General features: G+C 39.2%; 1 protein-coding gene across 1 annotated transcript in view; it reads left to right on the forward strand.

Annotated features, from left to right (window-relative positions):
- The window catches only part of CCDC178 (coiled-coil domain containing 178), a 368,653-nt gene that overhangs the window by 49,435 nt on the left and 295,335 nt on the right, over positions 1–23,883 (forward strand). The window contains 3 exon segments of the mRNA XM_077809023.1: positions 4,996–5,192; positions 17,921–18,141; positions 22,373–22,515. Coding sequence (XP_077665149.1) covers positions 4,996–5,192; positions 17,921–18,141; positions 22,373–22,515 — 561 coding nt within the window.

Below are 23,883 nucleotides of genomic sequence, written 5' to 3' on the forward strand. Positions count from 1 at the left end.
GCTTTATGCAAAAGGTCTCTTGTAAGGTATCATTACAAAGCTTATAATCTACTTAGTGTGTTTATCCTATTTGTATGAATGTATCATTTTTGTATCTGAAGCTGGAAATATGAAGTATTACTTTGAAGTCCTATTGTAATTATGCAAAGTGTGGGCCATTAATGGTGGCTTGGAATCTTGATGACTCCCATTGGCTAGGACAATTGGCTGTAAATGGCTCTGATTACTTGCAAGTCTTCCTGTGTCCCTGTGAGTCAGCCCAGGAAGAATGGAGGCTTGTGGTCTCACAGGACATGTGACCATGTCACCTGGTACTGGAATCCATCTTAAACCTGGTGCTTTTCCATTTAGAAGGAGGGGTGGGAACCCAGATAGACAAAAGATTCCCACCTTGTGGCAAAGATATAAAAGGGGGCTGCCAGTCATGAGAGAGCCCCTAGTTACCACCTGAGCTGGAACTAACAAGGACTGTACTGGGGAAAGGATTAGGCCCAGACTAGGAAGAAGTCTAGTCTGTGAAAGAAGCTTATTGAAACATCTCGGAGGGTGAGATTTACTTTTATTCAGTTTGTTAATGTATTAGGCTTAGACTTGCGTGTTTTGTTTTATTTTGCTTGGTAACTTACTTTGTTCTGTCTGTGGTTACTTGGAACCACTTAAATCCTACTTTTTATACTTAATAAAATCACTTTTGTTTAATAATTAACCCAGAGTAAGTGATTAATACCTGGGGGAGCGAACAGCTGTGCATATCTCTCTATCAGTGTTATAGAGGGTAGACAATTTATGAGTTTACCCTGTATAAGCTTTATACAGAGGAAAACAAATTTATTTGGGGGTTGGATCCCATTGGGAGCTGGGTGTCTGGGTGTTGGAAACAGGAGTACTTGCTGAGCTGTTTTCAGTTAAGTCTGTAGCTTTGGGGGCATGGTTCAGACCCTGGATCTGTGTTTCAGCAGGCTAGTATGTCTGGCTCAACAAGACAGGGTTCTGGTGTCCCAAGCTGGTAAACAAAACTGGCTCAGATGTAGTTTCAGCATATCAGGTGACAGTCCAAAGGGGTTCTCTGTGACCGAACCCATCACCCCACAAATGAGCAAAATCAGCAAGCTTTGCTATCCAAATATGATTTCTTCAATTGGTCAGCCATGTCTAAATTCGAGGACCAGTTACCTGAGCCCTTGCATGAGGAGGTCTGGGTATTGGTTGCGGAAGACTGCTTGATGGCTAAAACATCCCAGCAGTCTGCCCTTGATATTGTGGACACTTCAGCCCAGGTCATGGTCTTTGCAGTGACTATGAGGAGGACTTCCTGGCTGCACAACTCTGGGATTGCTCTGGACATCCATCCAGTAAGCCACTGAGGACTTACCCTTTGACAGCCGAGTCTTATTCTCAGACAAGACTGATGACAGTTGGCTCTCCTTCAAGGATTCCAGGGCTGCCTTGAGGTCCTTGGGAGTGAACATACTGTCCTCACAAAGATGCCACGATAGGGCACAGCAGGACCATTCCTTTGTACAACCTTTCCCTCCCTGAAACAGCTGGAAGAAGGATAGATCCCACAAGAGGAAGCATTTGGGCTCAGGCTTTGGACAGTTCACATGCCCGACCCCCATAGGCTGAATGCCCATTTTGACTCCTTTGTTCGGAGCACTGGTTCATCATTACTCCAACCCCTTCATCTCCCTATCCCTTTGGGGATAGGCTGGCCCACTTTTACAATGCTTGGGACTTGATTACCTCAGACAGCTGAATCCTAGACACTGTTAGATCAGGCTATGCAATTCAGTTCCATTCTATGCCCCTCCCCCTCTTTCCACTTCCCTTCCCTGTCCCTCTTCAGGGTCCTCTTTCACGAGACACTGCTCATCAAGCAGGTCAGCGCTGTTGAAGTTCGGAGTGTCAGAGGAGGTTCCACTGGAACACTACAGCCATGACTTTTACTCCCGGTACTTCCCGATACCAAAATCCAAGGGCTGGAAAAGACCTAATTCTTGAACTTTGAGGCCTCAAAAAATCCATTGAGTGCATGAGATTCCACATGGTCGTTCTGTTGGCTATCCTCCCTACACTGTCTCAGAATGGTTGGTTTGCTGCACTGGACCTTTAGGATGCTTACTTTCATGTGGCCATTCTACTGAGCCACAGGAAGTTTCTGCATTTTCTGGTGGTAGAATGCCACACTTCTCTTGTTTTGGCCTCTCTTCTGGCCCCTGCTTCTTTACGAAATGCATGGTTGTGGTCATGGCATATCTCAGGAGGAAGGAAGTCCACATCTTCCCATACCTCAATGACTGGTTGCTGAAGGGCAGCTCCAGAGAGGAGGTTCTTGCCCATGTTGACACCATATTGCATTTTCTTGACTGTCTGGGACTCATTTTAAACATTGCAAAGTCCACTTTGGCTCCCATTCAGAAATGAAGTTCACTGGAGCCCTTTTAGATTCCACAAGGTTGAGGGTGTTCCTGCTGACCAACTGCTTCCAGGCAATTCAACAGCTCTGCCTCAGTCTGCAATCTCAGCCTTCCACGACAGTCTGTCTGTCTCTGAGTCTATTGGGCCATGTGTCTGCTTGTACACAGGTGATCCAGTTCACCAGGTTGCATCCTCGCCTTCTTCAGATGAGGCTCAGGATAGTTTACCGCCCTGCCTTGCATTCTCTGGACAGTTGGTTTACCTTCCTCCAGCAGACCTAAATTACTTGCACTGCTGGGAGTCCCTACACAATGTGTGACAAGGAGTCCCCTTCACTTGGCCCTTTCCAACCAAGTTAGTGGTTACCGATGCTTCCCTTCTGGGTTGGGGGATGCATCTTGACTCGTTGAGGGTGCAGGGCCTGTGATCAAAACAGGAAGCCTCACTCCATGTCAGCGTGTTGGAACTTTGGGCCATCCACAATACACCTTGCACTCAGTTTGCTGAGACTGCATTTGGCAGCAGTATCCGTGTTCCACCCCACCCCGACCCATTCAAGGGAAGTCTGTTTGTTTTTTCTAATGCCATGGTGATGATCTGAAGGGGATTCTCTGCTTACATCCTCTGGCCCGAGAACTGGTTCCCTTGTGGCACCTAAACACGATTCTGGCAGCTCTGATGGGCCCTCTGTTCGAGCCCCTTGCATCCTGTCCACTGCCCCCAGTCTCAGAAAACCACATTCCTGATAGCCATGACTTCAGCGAAAAGAGTTGCAGGCCCTAATGGCTGAGCTTACAATCAGTTTTCTGAGGCCAAGACCTTTTATCCAAGACCTTTTATCCTTTCATCTGAATCAGGCAGTTTATTTATCTGTGTTTGTCCCTAAGGCTCTTTCCCAGAAGAGCAGCACCTTCCTTTTTAAAAAATGGAACATGTTAATTTGTGTTCTAAAAGGCAATATTTATTTGTCAGCGTCTGTTTAATATGTAGTAAACAATTTTGAATGACAAAATTGTTACTGACAGTTGACTGTACATATAGGATTTCAGATATGGACAGCACTGAATATAGTGAAGATACCTGGTTATCAAACTCCTCTAAGTTGGATGTTAAAGACATTGGGATTTATTATGAAGGTAAAGATGTTTCAGTGTGTTCGTTCTGAATGACAGAATTTTACTAGTAAATTTGTTTTCCCTTGTGTAACATAATTTTTAAAGTTGTAACAATGATTGCAATATACCTAACATATACACATTTTAAAAATGTAAATATCTTCCTGAATTGCAAGGTGGAGAACTAAAACACAATAGCATATTAAGTACTGATAAATTATTGTCTCACAAATTGCTCTGTTTATGCTGAGACATCTTTCATTTCTGTGATTAAACCCCTACTCTATTTTAGACATTTAGGGTTTGAACCAGCCAAAAATAGCCTCTGTGGCTGCTGGAAATTCTAGAAGCCTTTTTTGCTTGGCACCTGTGGACACAAATTATAATCGTAATAATAATACAATGCATTCATACAGTTGTCTTGACAAAAAGGCTGAGGCTCTTTTACAGTTCATGCAATTAAAAACAATATTCAGCAAATACCTTTTAAAGTTTTGATTTAAAAATAAAAAAAATTGACTTTCCATTTATTGAAAGGAAGCCAGTTGCATAACTTGTCAATAAATATTAAGCGGCAGAGGTGAAATCCTGGCTCCACTGAAGTCAGTGGCAAAACTCCCATTGACTTCATTAAGGCAAGGATTTCACCACAGATTTTAAGCTGTGGCCTACCTTTCTGTGTTTGCAATTTTTTGATTTTTTTTTAAACCTGCTGCACACAATAGTTTGGTCTCCTGGGGGCTGTAATACTTTTGTCTAATTCTGGTAGTTGGACTCTGTATGGAAAAGCCTGGGTTGTGCTTAGTGGAGTGGCCTGTGTTGTATAGGAGGTCAACTAGATGATCTGGTGATCCCTTCAACCCTTAAATTGTAGGTGCATAATGGGAGGCCCAGCTGAAACCCTGAAGACTGTAGTTTAAACATTTTAATATTTTATGTACGTGTATAAATCAGAACAGCAGACCTTGACCTCAGAGATTCTTTTATGGAAATAATTTATCCTGAGTGCTTGAAGCATTTTTTGTAGCAGCTTTTCACAGAGTGGAATTTTGACTAAGTCTAAATGCTCATGGTAAGATAATGATATTGAGATGTCATTAAATTTTATCAGAGTTACAGATGTTTTAATAAGGTACTTTCTCTACAAGGAAAAGTACATTAAAGGGATCTGGAAGAATTTTTGCAGTTGTACTCTTATCTGGATAGTATCCCCATAAGCAAATGAGGTTATATTGTCAGCCATTTTACTATACATTTACTGTACTCTGTATCTGAAATAAAGTGAGGGGAAAATACTATTGAAAATGCCAGTTTTGTGTTGCAAGTAATTGTGTATCCGGTATATGTAAATAGGACAACTTTATTTTGAGAACTTAGCTGAAGGGGGGGGTGTGTGTGTGTGTAAACTTAGAAATATATATATAGTTTTATATGTAACTTTTAAAAATGTATTTTAAAACAGCAGGACTTTAACCTTAAAGCAGGAAACAGAAGCGGTGTTATCAGAGGTCATTGAGTTGATTAAGCGACTAGAAGCTGAACGTAAAGAGGCTGAAGAAGCTTTGAAGCGGGAAAAACAGCGAAAGAAAAAGCTTGCAATGAAAATTGATTGCATGTCCATTTGGAGGCTTCAGCAATTCCCTATAGCTGTACAAAAAGGTATTGTGATTAAAACTAACAGTTTTCGTTAAGTTGTAGTCTGCCTATTATAAGGGAGAGAATAATCAAGTACAGTTAGACTGGAGTCCCATTAGCTCTTCTAGCACTGCAGTAAACTATTGACTTACTGTTAGGAATTTGGTTTACTTAAACAATTATGCAGAAAAAAATTGAACATACGATGGAACTATTGAGCATTTATTTAGGAAATAGCATAAGACTGCACAAAATGGTCTACAAATATATCAAAGGAATGAACATTGGGAAGAGGAAGAAATTATTCAGGGTGATGCAGGGAATGTGAACTAGGAGCAAAACATAAAATTAGACTAAAATAAAAATTGTTTTTAGGAATAAGTAAAATGTAGAAATACTTGGATAAAGAACTTATTTAGTAGGAGCTAGATGATTTTGGTCTTCGGTGCTCAAATATCTAGAAGGTGGTCATAGGTTTAGGATGTGTACTGAGAAGCCTGTCAATATTCCTCTTTGTCTGTGCTGTAAACAAAAAAACATAACACCTCACCATAGTCATCAAAAGTATTGCAATATTTTATTGTTAATTATACTCAAAGTTCCCTATTTACATTTATTTTGTGAATTAAAGGTGAACCATTTTATGTATTATAGTACCTTTGTTGTATCTTCCTTTTAACCGTGACAGCAGTTTAAAAGTTAAAAAAGAAAACAAGAGTTTGGAAAGAAAACTTTCCAAGAATAAGAATAAAAGTTTAAAAGTAGGCACTGTTTTCAGAGAAAATAATTTATGTATGAAGCCTAATCTTAAACTAAAACTGTTAATTTTATAATAGAAGTTTTTCTGTAGTTTTTTCTTTAAAGTTGTTTTTCTGATTTGAAACTGATTATTATTCCTGCATCTTTATTTGGGATGAGTTTTAATACAATTAAGCTTAACTCTTTTTATATTGCCTTTGTGTGGCAGTAACTTTTAAACTTTAAAAAAAAAAAAAGGGTGGTATGTTGCTAATTTACCTATCCTAATCTATCATTGATAATCAGTCTGAATTTTAATTGTCGTTAGACAATGACTGATAGTGGCTTTGGAAACAGGAGACTCTGTGTTCACGCCTTATCCACTTCCAGCGAGTGCCTTTGTCCTTCTGAAGGGCAATATGTCAGGCAAGCAAAACATAATGGTATTTTTACAAACGTATTTTGAGGAAAGAGGAGGTATTGGGGTAGAAGGTCATCAGGCTCACAGTTCACATTCACAGAGCAATCTGAAACTACTTTCGGGAGAAATTCGTGCTACAACTGAAACACCGGTTTGTCAAGGAAGAATGGGGAGACTGATAACTGTGGATTTTTAATTCTTCAATACAATAATTCAGGATTATAGCTACTAAAAGGGTTACTTTCTCATTCAACAGTGATACTTTAAATCATATTCATGTATTACCATATGGACATATTAATTTCAGCATACTCATCTGCACTTTGATTAGAAATATGAAATGTTTGGAACATGGAATATAATTAACACATTTTCAGTTTTGTTAATATATGCAGTGATATAATATTGTTTTTAAAAAATCATCATGGGATTCTAATGTGAGAAAACTCTGAAACTCCACTCCCTTGAGTTACATCACCAAAGCCAGCTGATGAGATTCTTTCCTTGTATTAACTTGTATTGTCATTATCATCATTATAGATGTTGTTATTTATTCAAATGCAAAAACTATGCTAAAGTGAAGGTAAGCAGGAGAGTACATATCTGTAATTTCAGGGTAAAAAACGTTACAGGGATTTTGTAACTATCTCAAGCATTACAAACCCAGGAATTTCATAGTTAAAGTGTAGCAAGGTCTTTCTGAACCTGGCATCAGACCCTGCATCTTCCTCTACATCTTCCTAAGTTTCACTTCTGTTTCAGTCATTTGCTGATTCCCAGCACTCCTGGCTCCAAGCACTGTCAGTTCACTGCAGTTGACCTAACCCACTGTCTGAGCCTCCAAAATCCACCCCTTTCATGGTATAAATCAAAAGAGAGTCTAGTTCAAAAGAAATAATTTTGGGGAAATTCTGTGGTCTGTGTTATGCTGGAGGTCACACTAGATAAACACAATGATTCCTTCTGGCCTTGGAATCTTTGAATTCTGGGCTATACTCTTCATTTGTCCTCCCTTTTCAGGAATAACTGCACACTCTTAAATGGCCAGCTTACTGTGTGATATAAGTGTACACATAAGAAATGCAAACATGTTGAGGTATAGAAATGCACAGTTTAGGCACTCAAAGAACCTTCATTCTGCCCTCTATTGATGCCATGATATAATGGTATAATTAAGACATTTTAGTGTTTGTCCTAGACTAGATGAGTGGCCCTCCACATGGACACAGTCACTAATCATCACTCTGCCAAAGAAAGGAAATCTGAAATTGTGTCAAAATTACTAGACCATAAGCTTATTTAGCCATCCCAGCAAAGTGATACTGAAAGTCATATTGAACAGTGTCATAAATATAACGGGAAGGGTAAACACCTTTAAAATCCCTGCTCGCCAGAGGAAAAACCCTGTCACCTGTAAAGGGTTAAGAAGCTAGGATAACCTCGTTGGCACCTGACCAAAATGACCAATGAGGAGACAAGATATTTTCAAAGCTGGAGGGGGGAGAAACAAAGGCTCTCTCTGTCTGTGTGATGCTTTTGCCAGGAACAGAAAGGAATGGAGTCTTAGGACTTAGTAAGTAATCTAGCTAGATATGCGTTAGATTCTGTTTTGTTTAAATGGCTGAGAAAATAAGCCAAATACGGGGAAAGACGTTTCCAAGCGGGCTCTTTCCCTGTTATATATCTGTTAGACACTTGGTGGTGGCAGCAATAAAGTCCAAGGACAAAAGGTAAAATAGTTTGTACCTTGGGGAAGTTTTAACCTAAGCTGGTAAAAATAAGCTTAGGGGGTTTTCATGCAGGTCCCCACATCTGTACCCTGGAGTTCAGAGTGGGGAAGGAACCTTGACAAACAGACTGAAGCTACAAGCGGAGACTATTATCGCTGAAGAACAGGCTGGCTTTCATGCTGGAAGAAGTATCACAGAACAGATTTTCAACCTTTGTGTTCTGTGTGAGAAGTACTTACAACACCAGCAGGACATCTGCCATGTCTTTATTGACTTCAGGAGGCTTTTGACAGCGTGGCATGAAGCTCTCTGGGCAGCCATGAAGAAGTGCAGTGTTGGTTGTAAGCTTATTCTTACCATTAAACAACTGTAAGCCAAGGCCAGCAGTGCAGTTCTCGTCAATGACACAATAGGAGAGTGGTTTTGCACCACTGTTGGAATCCAGCAAGGCTGCCTTCTTTCGCCCACACTGTTCAACATCTACTTGGAGATCATAATGACTGATGCCATAGAAGATCACATATGCACAGTCAGCACTGGGGGGCGAACAATCTCAAATCTTCGGTTCGCGATTATATTGATGGCTTGGCAGGCAGTGAAGATGAACTTGCCAACATTGTGAAATGATTGGATGAAACCTCCACAAAATATGGCATGGAAATTAGTGCAGAGAAAACCAAGCTGATGACAAAACAAACGTGACAGTATCAGCTCACATATCACTGTCAGTGGACAAGAGCTGGAGACAGTGAAACAGTTTAAGAATTTGGGGGCAGTCATCACTGATGAAAGATCCAAGGCAGAAATTCTGGTAAAAACTGCATAAACAACAGCAGCAGTGGCAAAGCTAAAGCCAATTTGGAGGAGTAAGAACGTCTCCCTGGAATCAAAACTGAAACTGCTACATGCATTGGTCATCTCCATTTTTCTGTGTGCGTGCGAGACATGGACCCTTACAGCAGAACTTGAACAGAAAATGCAGGTAGCAGAGTTGAGATACTTCCGTAAAGTTCTGGGCATCTTCTACTTCAACCATGTCACTAATGAACAGGTTCTCAACATCATCACCCAATGCGCTGAGTCATATGAAGACCTCCTGACGACCATGAAGAAGAGCAAGCTGAAGTGGTATGGCCATGTAACAAAATCATCTGGCCTATCCAAGATGCTCCTTGGATGGATTGATGGACAGAAGAGATGGATAGGAATGTACTTCTCAGAGACTCAAGCACTGACACACAGTCGTCAGGGGTGGAGACAATTGGTTGATTGCTCATCAATGATGGTGCCCCAGCAACCAATGCAGTTATGGGGGTGGTGGTGGTGGTGATGATGATAATGGCATGAAATTGATTTTTTTTTATAAGACACATTAGGTTTTTTTCCATACGATTTTCCCTCATGGTGTCTCACAGAGCAGAGTTAACTCTTTCAGTTGACTTCACTGATCAGGCCAGTATTCCTTACAGGAGTCCTGCTCAGCAGAATCCAAATGTTGTTTGACTCTCCCAAGGCCTTCCTACGAGGTCTGCTACAGGAGCAACATTTCTATACTTTTTCCCCAGTTGATAAAACGCGTTCACTTCCATCAATTTGATACCACTGAATTTGGGTATTCTGTTATAGTCAGGGCACCAGTTACTACTAGTATTTTTGTAATATAATATTGAGTAGGCTTTTTCTGAGCAGGGTTAAATGACATGGTGTTAATAACACCTGTAGCAGCCAGTGGCCACACCAAGAGCTTTTCCACTTGGGGATACTCAAGAAAGTGATGCCAAATTAACTAAAGATTTGAATGTAAAGTAAGTGAATTAAGCTAAACGAAATGAATGCCACTTTATTTCTGAAATGAGAGCATCCACATGGGTTAGATGCACTTTAACTAATGCATTTCACTTTAATTTACTTGGTTTAACTTACATAGGTATCCACATGTTTCCTAACACTAAAACTGTTTCCAATATTGTTGCAGCTGAGCTGGCATTTGCATTGCTGGGAAATGTTTACAACATGTCTTAACTGTAGGCAAAGTCCTCATGGCTAGTACATTTTATCAGATGTTTTAATTTTGTGAATTAGGGAGATCTGTATCACTTGCCTTTGGCTGCCTCTCTTTTTTATGCACTTATTTATTTTTATTTGTATTATTGTCCTGTGGCCCCCATGGCCACATTATGTGAGTGGCTCATAATTTTTAATGTATTTATCTTCGGAATATCTTTGTGAGATAGGGACCTATTATTTTCATTTTACAAATGGGGTTCTGAGGCTCAGAGAGACTAAGTGATTTGCTCAAGGTAACACAGGAAGTCTGTGGCAAAGCAGGAAATTGAATCTTGGTCTCCCAAATTCCAGCCTCTCACCATAACCAGTGAACCATCCTTCCTCTGCTTTGGCTGATTCTAATGGTAAAAGTATCCAACAGATTGAGCTGATCAGTTTTATCACAGAGTCTTGGAAGACAGAGAAGAAGAACATGAGAATGGCCATACTAGGTCATACCAATGGTCCATCTAGCCAAGTATCCTGTCTTCCAACAGCGTCCAGTGCCAGATGCTTCAGAGGGAATGAACAGAATAGGGCTATTATTGAATTATCCATCCCCTGTTGTCCAATCCCAGCTTCTGGCAAACCTCATTTTATTCTTGTCATGTGGGCTTGGTGTATGCTGCATAAAAGAATTGCTCTTTGTACTATAAGCACGTGGCAGATCTCTAAAAAGAGCAATATTTTTGGAGTTTAATGTAAACACTCTACACACACCCACATCTTATATAATTTTATGTACGTTTAGATGAGGCATGATGTGGAGCTGTCAAGTGGTTTCATAAGCCTGTAGGTGAGGTGAAACAATGGTGCACAGTTTCAGAAATGTTGCAACATGACTATGACATCAGTTTTTACTGGTAAGTTAATTTCAGCACTTTAATATGGTGCTGTCAAGGTTCCTTCCCCTCTCTGAACTCTAGGGTACAGATGTGGGGACCTGCATGAAAACCCCCTAAGCTTATTTTTACCAGCTTAGGTTAAAACTTCCCCAAGGTACAAACTATTTTACCTTTTATCCTTGGACTTTATTGCTGCCACCACCAAGCGTCTAACAAATACATAACAGGGAAAGAGCCCGCTTGGAAACGTCTTTCCCCCCAAAATCCTCCCCAAACCCTACACCCCCTTTCCTGGGGAAGGCTTGATAAAAATCCTCACCAATTTGCATAGGTGAACACAGACCCAAACCCTTGGATCTTAAGAACAATGAAAAAGCGATCAGGTTCTTAAAAGAAAAATTTTAATTGAAGAAAAAAAGTAAAAGAATCACCTCTGTAAAATCAGGATGGCAAATACCTTACAGGGTAATCAGATTCAAAATATAGAGAATCCCTCTAGGCAAAACCTTAAGTTACAAAAAGACACAAAAACAGGAATATACATTCCATTCAGCACAGCTTATTTCTCAGCCATTTAAACAAAACAGAATCTAACGCATATCTAGCTAGATTACTTACTAAGTTCTAAGACTCCATTCTTTTTCTGTTCCTGGCAAAAGCATCACATAGACAGAGAGAACCCTTTGTTTCTCCCCCCCCCACCTCCAGCTTTGGAAGTATCTTGTCTCCTCATTGGTCATTGTGGACAGGTGCCAGCGAGGTTATCCTAGCTTCTTAACCCTTTACAGGTGAAAGGGGTTTTCCTCTTGCCAGGAGGGACTTAAAGGTGTTTACCCTTCCCTTTATATTTATGACAGGTGCTTACTGGTCAAAGCTACCAAATGAGAATGTAGTAAAAGATTTTTATTTGTTTTGCATAGGCAAGTATTTTTTTTCCAGAAATGATAAGGCTATTTAGTATGTGGCAAAAAAGATAGATATCAGCATTTTGCAATATACTAACATGAAATGACTTTAACATTGCATATTCTTAATTGTGAAAGTATCTCACAAGTGATTATAATAGTTTTCTATATTTTCAACTGCAATTTGCTGACCAAATCAGTCATTCTGAAGATTGTGCACCAGTAGCAGTAGGTTGTGTGGCCATGGTTTGTACAGCATAGTGGGTAGATGTAGATGTATGTGAATTCCTAATGCTTCTCCATTTGCAAGCTTTTTGTACATACAATGTAACATCTAGTCTGCCTATGAGAAAGTTTTAATTTGTAATTGCCTATGCATGCAGTACTAGCCTCTGAAATATTTTAGAAATCATCTTTTTAATTCAGTGTTACTTATGCACAAGTCAGTAGTGGTGTTAGAGATGACAATACCCAGCCGCATATTTGGCTTCAGTCAAAGTGTTCACTAAACAAAAATGGCAATTTTGATACTCACATATAGATCTAATTTATATCTGATCTAGCAGAAGTCTATACTTTTACTAGATGAAAATTGGTTATAATGTTAATTCTAACAATATACTCTGGGAATTTTCCCTCTACAAGGAAGTTACAGTATATGAAGACATGGAAGATACAAACCTGTTAAAGCTTACATCAAAGAGAAAGAGACTCTCATGAAATTTTGAAAAATGTGTTGTCAAAAAAAATCAAAAGAATGCAAAATTGTCAAAAGCCCCCAGTGCTGGACAGAATTCTGTGATGCTGGCAGCAAAAGCCAGGAGAGATGAATTGTATTGGCAGCTACTGGATGAGTTTTTTAGTTTAGAAGATGTGCAACCGGTACTTTATCACTGGAGTTGCTTTCAGTAATACAAAAGAAAGTTGAATTTGGCACGTCACTGTTGTATTGAACACAGGAAAGAAAACAGACTTTGAATCTGAATCAGAGATCATCATGTTCTCCCTCTTCTATAGCCACTAGTGCAAGCACGTTCTCCAGCAGTTGGTCCTGTTACACTTTTTGCTTGAGAGCACACAAAAAGGATAAGAAGCTTCATAAAATACAAACATTTGAGAGCGCAACCGATTAAAAGGAGACGGCATTTCAAAGAAGAGATGATGACATTTTGCACAGAATATTGGTGGAAGACTTGATTGCTTAGGATGCATTTTATCCCACAGTGTGCTTTTCTTCCTAATTGAGTAAAATGAATCTTAAAGCAAAATCATCTAGTTACACTGCAATATTACAGTTACCTCATGACATTGCATTTTATCATCTGATTGGAGAGAAAAGGAGTACTTGTGGCACCTTAGAGACTAACAAATTTATTTGAGCATAAGCTTTCGTGAGCCTCAGCTCACTTCATCGGATGCATTCAGTGGAAAATACAGTGGGGAGATTTATATACACAGAGAACATGAAACAATGGGTGTTATACACACTGTAAGGAGAGTGATCACTTAAGATGAGCTAATACCAGCAGGAGAGCGGGGGAAGGGGGAAAAAAACTTTTGTAGTGATAATCAAGGTGGGCCATTTCCAGCAGCTGACAAGAATGTCTGAGGAACAGTGGGGGGGGGGGAAGAAATAAACATGGGAAAATAGTTTTACTTTGTGTAATGACCCACCCACTCCCAGTCTTTATTCAAGCCTAAGTTAATTGTATCCAGTTTGCAAATTAATTCCAATTCAGCAGTCTCTCATTGGAGTCTGTTTTTGAAGTCTTTTTGTTGTAATATTGCGACTTTTAGGTCTTTAATAGAGTGACCAGAGAGATTGAAGTGTTCTCCGACTGGTTTATGAATGTTGTTATTCTTGACATCTGATTTGTGTCCATTTATTGGAGAGAGAGACAATGATCTTTTGTACAATAAGAAGGCTCTTCTCCTGTCCAAGCTGCTACAAAGATATAAAGCCCTATTTCCCTAAGTTGTAGAGACGGGAAGCTATTCCAGTAGCAAATTACAGGCAAGATTAGAATAACGCTATGGTTCTGCAATTTCATTGCATGGACAGCATGGCCAAGGCAAATCTACCATTGTTCTGTGCCGCTGTCAAGGTTCCTTCCCCACTCTGAACTCTAGGGTACAGATATGGGGACCTGCATGAAAGACCCCCTAAGCTTATTTCTACCAGTTTAGGTTAAAAATTCCCCAAGGCACAAAGTCTTTGCCCTTGGATTAGGTAAAACGCTGCCATCACCAAGTGCTTCAACAAAGAACCAGGGAAAAGGACCACTTGGAGTTCCTATTTCCCCAAAATATCCCCCAAGCTCTTACACACCCTTTCCTGGGGAGGGTTGAGAATAAACAAGATGAGCACAAACCCCTTGGATTTTTAAGACCCAAAAACCCAATCAGATTCTTAAAAATCAGAACTTTATTAGAAGAACAAAAAAGATAAGAGCACATCTCTGTAAGATTAGAATGGAAGATAATCTTACAGGCAGTGAGACTCAAAACATAGAGAATCCCTCTAGGCAAAACCTTAAGTTACAAAAAGACACAAAACCAGGAATGCACATTTCCTCCAGCACAGTGAATTTACAAGCCAAAAAACAAAGAAAACCAAACATATTTTCTAGCTAGATTACTTACTAACTCTACAGGAGTTGGAGAGCTTGCATCCTTGATCTGTTCCCGGCAGAGGTATCTCACAGACAGACAAAAACCTTTTCCCCCCACTCCAGATTTGAAAGTATCTTGTCCCCTCGTTGGTCATTTTGGGTCAGGTGCCAGCAAGGTTACCTTAACCCTTTACAGGTGAAAGGATTTTGTCTCTGGACAGGAGGGATTTTATAGCACTGTATACAGAAAGGTGGTTACCCTTCCCTTTATATTTATGACAGCAGCATAATCATATTAGCTGATACTTTCTAAGCTGCTAGTAATCTGAAGCAGGAATTTAAGGCATCCAAATATTCTGTGGATGTTCTTCTGGCCAGTAAGCCTGATGAACAGCTTTCAAATGAACTCGTGGTTTTGTATAATGCCACTTCAATTCTTTGGACTGAAATAGACAAAATGAAAGCCTCAGATTGTTATCCAAAACTAGGTGATTGTATTTTACAGAGGTCAGCTACTTTTGTACCTCAGTTTGTGCAGGAGTTTGTCCTTCGGTTGATAAAGAAGCATATAATTCAACCAGCAATGAGTATTATCCTTCAGAAGACATTCAAAGAAGGTGCCTCTCAGTTACAGAGTGAATGAAATTTAACAGTTCCAATATTATCACACCACTGCACATAAGCCTTTCTGTACAGCTACACCATGAGTTTAGGTCTCTCAATTTAATTGACATACTACACCTTCATGGATTCTGAATCAACTATGATGAGCTGTGGCAGTACATCACTAATGCTGCAAAGTCTGAAGTAGACAGTCTTCAGGGAGGTATGTTCATTCCAAATAGAATTGTACCACTTCATGCTTGTGAAAATCTCATCCATGAAGGAGATGATAATATAGACATCTGCAAAGAGATCATTGATGGAAAGAATACCTTCCATTCCATGGCTAGAGTGGAATTTCGAGAACAGCCTGCAAATAATCCAGCATCACAAGAAATATCACTGAAGTGTGGGAAAGAAAAGTCACTTACTCTTCCTGGGCAATCAGAATCTCTTATGCAGTGCACAGCCTTTGGAAAACCAGAAATGACTTGCCATGAGAAAGTACTTGAGAAAATAAACTCTTGTCACCTACAAATGAACACTATCTGAGATCTCTCCTGGAGTCTTTTAAGACTTCTAGCTTGTGATGTCCTATCAATACCAAATGAAGTTGATTTTGTTCATACTCAGGCAATTCCATTTTGGACTGGTTTCAACCACAAGCTTGCAACAAAGAAGAGCACCTACACAGCAGTTGCATATGCATCTATTGTGGATGCCAAGCCACCTGCCATGGCCACCATCTGTATTATAATGTTGAAATGTAAGGAAATGTCAGCAGCTCTTGGACAGCAGCATGCTGTTCAGACAATGGATCAGCAGCTATGTGCTGTTGCTCAGCAAGTGAAAAGGACGCTCCAAAAGGAACTTGGTACCAGTGTCATTCACCTGGGTGGCTTTCACAACTTATGGTGTTTTTTGCATGTATTGGGAAATCTGAGGAAATACTGGCTTGCTAGACCTACTTGTTGACTCAGATGGGTATGCAGCTTGTACTGCAGATCCAGTGCTTACTGGAATGCAATTCAGCCATGCTCCGTGTGGCTTGACTCTAGTATCTGAGGCCCTAAGTAATCTGAAACTTTATTCATTTGTTAAATGGTGTGAGCAGGGAGGAGATAGTTGTGTAGATCCAGCATTTGTCTGGCAAATGTTGGCTAACGCTGTGTTCTCACAACATGTCATTAAAGAGTTTGAGTATGCTGTAACTCAGCATTATTGGTGGAATTTTGGACATGGGGGTATGGCCAGTCTCCTACATTCAAGTTCTGGGATCATTTTGTCTACTTTATGTAGGTATTCTAAATATCCATGCAGAGCAAGAGGGTGATTGGAAACTTCACCTACACACACAGCATGCCATGCTTGCATACTTCTTTACTGCAAATTGGCCCAGCTATGCCAGGTAGCTACCAAGCTACAATCTTAATATGTAAAATGTCCATGAAAAAGTACAGAGTGCCTTTGAAGCTGGGAAATTTGCTGTGCATCAGACAACTTGTTCTTTCACTGGAATTTGGGGTGGTGTGGGAACAGAGAAAACGATAATCAAAGACTGAAAGGGCAGCAGTGGGATTGTAGGACTGACAAGAAAGAAGCCAGCATCTGTCAGATGAGCCCTCACAAGACATGCCCTGAGTGAATATGTAAAAGCTATGAGAGAAAGAAGAGGCCTAACAAGAAGTGGGGACAGTTTTTAAGATTTGTCAGAAAAGAAGGTTGGCAAACAAAGATGTGGATGTCTTTGCACATAGTAAGCCAATATCTGGTTTACCCATTGCAACCTGGATGGAAAAATGTGCATGATGAACTACTTTTGTATTCTTCAATGGCCTAGTGGCATCTGAGCTTCTACAAGACCTTATTTCTGCCTATATAAGTAATGGTAACTGCCCAGTCAACTGTGCCTGTAGTCAGAACGATCTTCCCTGCACAGAACGGTGTACGTGCCAAGGCAATGAAGACTGTGGTAACCCATGTGTTCTTAACAGAGATCATAATGATGGAAAAGATGATGATGATGATGATTGGAAATGTCACCAGTGCTGTTACATTTCAATGATACCTGTACAAGTTTATTAGAAGATTTTGTTTTACCCTTTAGATTGTTGTTGTGATGTTTTGAGGTCACAAATAAATCCAATTTTATGTCTTGAAACAGTCATTAACCCAAAATGAATGCAAATATTTCAAAGTGGTCATTAAATTTTTAACTTGTTGATGTCATTGTTTATCCCTGTTTCTATGGTATTGAGATCACTTGACAGCTCCACATCATACTTTAGCTAAAAGTAGACGTAATAAGCTTTCAAGTGACACATGATGTGCATATGTGTAGGATGTTAAATAAACCAAATCTGTGGTGTCTCCCACTTGCCTACTACAAGTAGATACATTGAAAACTAGTCACATGGCTTTCCCCAATATATCTAATTTTGGATTTAAGGATATATGTAACTAATGCTTAGCCAAAGTGTACAATAAGAGAGACTCTCAAAGCTGTCAAAAATTCTTAGACTAGGCAGTGAGCTCCAGACAAACAAGACCTGCTCTCTTATTCACTTTTCCTTCCTTGTAAACCACTTTTCAGTTTACAGGATTGCTAGTGTAATGTACTGGGTATTATTAAGCAACATATTTGAACAGCTCTTCATTTAATAAAACTTTTAGTAATGTGTTTTGTAATGCATGTTCCCTTATTGACCCTTAAAAAGTAGGGTTTACAGCAAACTGTTTATAAAATATTTGCAATTATTTTAGCAACATATTTTATAAGCTCATTAAATATGTGTAATGTTACTCAAATGTTCATGTTTTTATACTACTTGGCTCACTATTTTTTTTAACAGAACATGAGATTTGTACTCAAGATTTCTCAGAACTACAGTGGCATTTTGACTGTGCAAATCGTCAGCTACAACAGGTAAAAGTCCAAATACTTAAGACAGAGGCAGTTAATGGAAGGATTCAGGAGGATATAGACTTTGTGAAGAAATACAGCCCTCTGCTGGAAGAAAAGCTGAATCTTGAGGGTGACGCTATGAAGGCTGTATTGCTGGCACATGGAAAGGTAAATAGTAATGATGTAGGGATATTTTTACTAAAATCTTTCTGCTAATTAGGGGCATGCACTTCTAGAATTGCCATCTGTTGCCAATGCCAAAGTGCTGTTCCATATACTGCATGCAAAGGATGGGAACCTTGGAGGTGCACTAAATACAGGAGTTTTCTGCTTACATTAGTTCTAATGTGCCTTAGTGATCCTTATCAATAGTTTTTGTAAAATGCATCTATAACTAATAGTGTTCATTCTTCACATTTTGTAACCCAAAAAGAAAAGTTTATAAAAATTGTTTATTTTTAGCATTACAACATATTGGAGTATACCTTTGTAATTACTTCTTTTAAATGTGATACAGAGGAATTCAGGCTACTGATTTTACATCTAAAGATGTGGCTCTTTCTCAAATGTTTAATGGTACTTGCAGTATTAATATGATTAAAAACAAATTTATGAAGTTCCAGAAACAGTGGAAACATATTTACCTGGAAAATGCAACAAAACATTTTATACTATCATCCTGTGTTTGTCTGCAGTCAGTGTTTCAGTAATTTTCTCTTTAATCATTAAGCTTATCTAGTTAATTATCTTTCAATGTTTTCCAGTTTCCAAATTTTAGTTGTTGTTCCACTGTTGGATGTGTGAATAGTACTGATATTTTTTCTCCATAAAAATCCATGTGAAAAAGTTTAGCCCTTTTCTATTTCCATAGTTGCCATAAGTGCCTGTGCATTAGAATTCCAAGAAGACCTCATATTAGTGAGCTTCTGCAGAGAATTTTACGACTTATTTTGTGCTGTTTGCAGATAGCTCATGATATATAAAGCCCAACTCCTGAATTACTAAAGTCACTGGACTTGCAAGAGATAGCTTTACCTTTTAATGTCAATGAAAAATCTTCTAATATGGGTGGGAAAAGTTTCCTTAGCTTTATGTTAGCTATTTCAAATGTTGTGAATATGTTAGAGAAATTATTCAGAGAGGAATTAGTTAACACTCATATTACTGCCTTAAGCCTTACAGCATTGACACCCATGCAGGTGGACCCCTATACCAGCAAGGAGCACCACTGAAGTGGAGAATGGGACATTCAGATGGAACAACAGTAATTTATAGCATCTCTGGAGATCCTAGGTTATAACATAACCATTAAACATGGATTTAGATATGTCAGCCTGTGACTTAATGAAGCTTCACAATTGTGTTCCATAATCCTTCAGCTCCTTCCCCTATCCTCCCTCTTCTTCTCAACCATTTGAGTCAGACAGCTTCTTCCTCTTCTTCTTTGCTGCCTGGGCACCACCACCAGCACAAACATTAAGAACACATGACAGAGTCTCCCTCGTCTCAGTACCTATGCCAAGTGCCACAGCAGCTGGGAGGAGCAGTTGAGAGGGATAATCCTTCCCAGCCCCAGAATGGAGCATAGAATCATAGAACTGGAAGGGACCTCAAGAGGTCATCTAGTTCAGTCCCCTGCACTCAAGGCAGGACTAACTATTATTCAAGGCAGTACTATGTCGCTCTCTGCAGATGGAGCATGCTAAGCACAGTCATCATATTGGAGCTGTATGGGGATGCAGCATGCTCAGTGTGGACAGAATCTTTGGAGAATAATGCTGTCGAATTCTAATAAACTTCTACTGAGCATGTGTGAATTTTAATTTTCAGAGGCTTATAAAGTTGGCCAAATATGGAGGATTTTCACAGGAACAGCAAAAGGCATATCTCCCTGTCAAATTTCAAGGCCCTGCCCCAAAACAAAGAAAAGGTTGTAAGATTTTTTTTTTTTTACGTGGTGTGATGAGGTATACCAATCTCACACTGCACCAGCAAAGGTTAATGAGCTGCTGCAGGCACACTCAACCCTGCCCAGCTACACCTACTCTTGCTGTCAGGTAATGAAAGGGAAGGTAAGAGGGGATGAGGACAGCTCACTAGTGGGATGCTCAGGGAGGAGAGTAAATCTCTTATCCTTTGCTCCCTGAGGAAAGGACCAGCCCAGAACCTCTGCACAGCCAGAGCTCTCCAGAGGAAGGTGAGCCCGACATAGGACTGTTGAGTCTGTTTTTGGCACTAATTCTTTGCTTTACGACAAAAGGGACTGTTGGGCTGTCTGGGATAAATAGATAGATAGATAGGGGCCTATAGATTATTGGGCTGTCTGTGCTGCCTGGAACATACCTGTGGGGCCTAATGAGACTTCTGCAGTGAACCCCTGTCAAGGTGGGCTGTGGGAAACTGCTTCAGTAAACTCTCTGGACTTTTGCACCCTACCTGAGTCTGCACTGTAGTTTGTATTGGACCCTGAAGACCACAATCACACATGGGAAAAGCAATGTATTTTTCTCTAGTCTCATTCACTGAAGCAGCTAATGCCCAGCATGAAAAATTTCAGTCCAGTTAAAGTCTGGCAAAATTATGAGCAGCTGAAAATAGGGTCTTATGATGAAAAGTGTTAGGAAACCTTAATTGCAGGTGTAGCTACCAGATCTACTTACAGTAATATTTATTTTGCATATTGTAAATTTTGATACGAAATCCAGAGATTGAACTTTTTTGTGATCACTATTAACAACTTCTCCTAAAGATTGTCTCTGTTGTAGAATAAAACATTGGGCTTAGAATAACCTTCAATGTTGTTGTTAATAAACCCTGTTAATATTTTTTAAAATTCTGCTCATTTTTAATTGAGGAGTCAATAATTACATATCAAAATACACAAATGTGTCGTAATAAAAGGGGAAAAATGCATATGAGAGAGCTTTACAAATAGCATGATGATTGTAAACAAATTTGCTATTGATCTATTTTCTTTCTTTTAAAATAAAAATCAACATTAACAAGTATATCATCACTTTATGTGTGTGTGTGTGTGTGTGTGTATACACATACACCTGAATAACTACTGGTACTCCTGCAAACTCCTCTCTTCTAAATTCTTTTATAAAGCCTGGGTGATATTTGTTGATAAGTACATAGGTTGTATCTGACTGTGAGTTTAGTAGATGTTCTATTTTTAAAGACTAACATTTTTGTTATATCAGCAGATAGGGTATTTTCAAAATAGTGGCTAATTAAAGGTCAGGCTGTTAACTTTTTCTTCTACTTATTTTTTTATTTCCATTCTTCTTGTTGCCTTGGGATATATTTGGTGCAGTGAAAATTTCAAAATGATCTGAAATACAATTCATGAAATAGACTTTTACCAAAGCAATTTTAAATTAGTACTTTTTCCAGTACTGATTTTTTTTTCTTTCCATTACTAAATGAAATAATGCAAAATCTCATCATAGAAGTAGTGTAACACTACATTGCATAATAAGAATATAGGTCATTTCTTGTGGTAACTCATTCACATATTTCCTCTTTAAAAAGTTATTAGATATTAAAACAAAAAATATTCAACATTTAAATTGTGCTCTAATTCAGATGCTTGGATTAACTGGTTCCACCAATTTTATTGGTTTTATCCTCCTCATTGCCTTGGGAACTTGTAGCAGGCACTTGATTTTCTCTTTAATTAAAAATAATTAGATAATATTGAGTATATAGTTGTTGTTGTTGTTTTTATTTCCCAAAGAAAAAGACTGAGCAGTTAATAAGGGCGTTAGGTTAAAATATACTCCTATTTTTGTTCTATTATGTGAATCACTGATTTCTATAACTGTTGGAGGAGATTTTGGAAGGCAGAGGGGGAAGTTATGTACCAAACTCCTATTGAAAGCCAATGAGAATGTGGTGCTTAAATCTCATTTGTGCCTTTGAAAATCTCCATCATTGTCTCAGGCCTCTCTGTTTCTTAAGTGAATGTCAGCCTTGTACAGCCCCTCAGGAGCCTTTAAGTAATAATTCTGTCAGGTTGCTGAGTACAGACTCAGTGGCTTCTTCCAAGATTTTGTGTTCTGCTCCATTGGTCTCTGTCTTCCTATGCAAGTGGCCATCTTTTCACAATAACTTCTAAATGTTATAACAAAATGAAAGCCCTCTTGTTAACACTGGCTTTTTGATATCATCAGATTCTATACATGCTTTGTCATTGTCTTCTACTCTGATTGCTTATTTGGTATTCTGTGCTTTATTTATTGCTAAATATTGTGACATCCCAAAGCACTACATTCGAACTTTCAAATAGTAATAAGTGAGTCAGAAGATTACTGAATGAGAACAGTTGTGTTTAGAATATTATATACATTTCATAATGAAAACAGTTTATAGAATATTTGTTTTCCTTTTTCAGGCATCAAAATTATATTATGATGTTTATCGGGAAGTTCTGAGAATCCAGCAGATTTTAAAACAAGTCACTGAAGAAGCTGAAAAGGAGAGAAAATCTATGGCTGAGAAAATTAAATATGCTGAGATAGTGTTGAAGCAGTACCAGTAAGAGCCTTTTAAAATGTTGTTAAAATATTCTGATGATCTTTAATATTTTGACAGTTTATAAGTATAATGACCATAGAAGCACAGTATATTTGCATTCAGAAAATGTCTGTTTTAAATTCTGTTCTTGTTTGAGTGTCCTCTGCATATTCTCACACTGGGAATGTGCTGACCAGTGCAGTTTGGATGGTGGAACCTTCTGATCGTACCACCTGTTAAAGTGCTCACCCACACCTCCTATTGCTCCCCTCAGCATTCAAGCATATTCTGAGGGCATGGCTATAAAAAGGGCTGCCACCTTAGTTACTTTCACCCACAGCAGTCAGACGGATGTGGACCTTTCTAGATCTCTTGAAGCCACAGCTTTGAATGCCTACTAACTCTACATTAGTTGTTAGATAAGATTAGCTAGCTAGATTTATAGTTCATAGTATTAGTATTTAACTTAAAATATTTACAAAAGCGGCAAAGGGTCCTGTGGCACCTTATAGACTAACAGACGTGTTGGAGCATAAACTTTCGTGGGTGAATACCCACTTCGTCGGTATGGTACTGGCATTGATTGCAGATCCAAAGACAATGAAGCATGATTTTAAAAGATGTGCATCATGTCCTGCAGTCTTACTGGCATCTAATGCATGTGTGTCAGGTTACTTAAATGCCATGGGAAAAGACGTTCGCCTTCATATTGTGCTGTTTTTAGCATGTTCACTACTTGGGCCAGTAAGGAGAGAGAAAATATACTTCAGGCCCTCAAGAGGCCATGTCTGCCCAACCTCTAGGATTGGAGGCTTCAAAGAGATCTGAAAGAAAAAATAAGGGATCCAAGGTGGCTTTGAGTACTTTTGGCTCCCGAAAGAGAACCAGGGTAAAGGGTTTGGTCTTGCATGGAGCTCTGGTTCCAAGCCAACTGAGATTTTGGTAGCTAAATCCAGTGTTTCAGCGCCAAGATACAGCCTGCATCTGAGATAGTTCTGGCTAAGGAACCCAAGGCTTCAGATAACGTGCCAGAACTAAGCAATATGCTTTCAAGGAAAAGAAACATCAAATTAAAACACATCTTTGGTAATTCATTGGATCCTGCTACGGATCTGAGACCTGAGGACATAAAATCTCCAAATTGTTCTAAGGTGATAAAGCCAAAGAAGAAGCCAGCTTAACCAATTATTTCATCTTTCCTACTTCCTACCATTACAGTTATGACACAGGTTCATGTGGATCTGCAACACGTAACAGATCTGACTGGTTCTCCAATTAGATTAATGAAAAGGTACATCTCTTTCATTCTTCTTCTCCCAACCAAATGAGATGAGACATTGTGCTGGATAGGTCTCCAGAGACTACTTCCACCAGTTCTCCAAGAAAGAC

This window comes from Eretmochelys imbricata, chromosome 2 (assembly GCF_965152235.1).
Source record: "Eretmochelys imbricata isolate rEreImb1 chromosome 2, rEreImb1.hap1, whole genome shotgun sequence".
NCBI lineage: Eukaryota > Metazoa > Chordata > Testudines > Cheloniidae > Eretmochelys > Eretmochelys imbricata.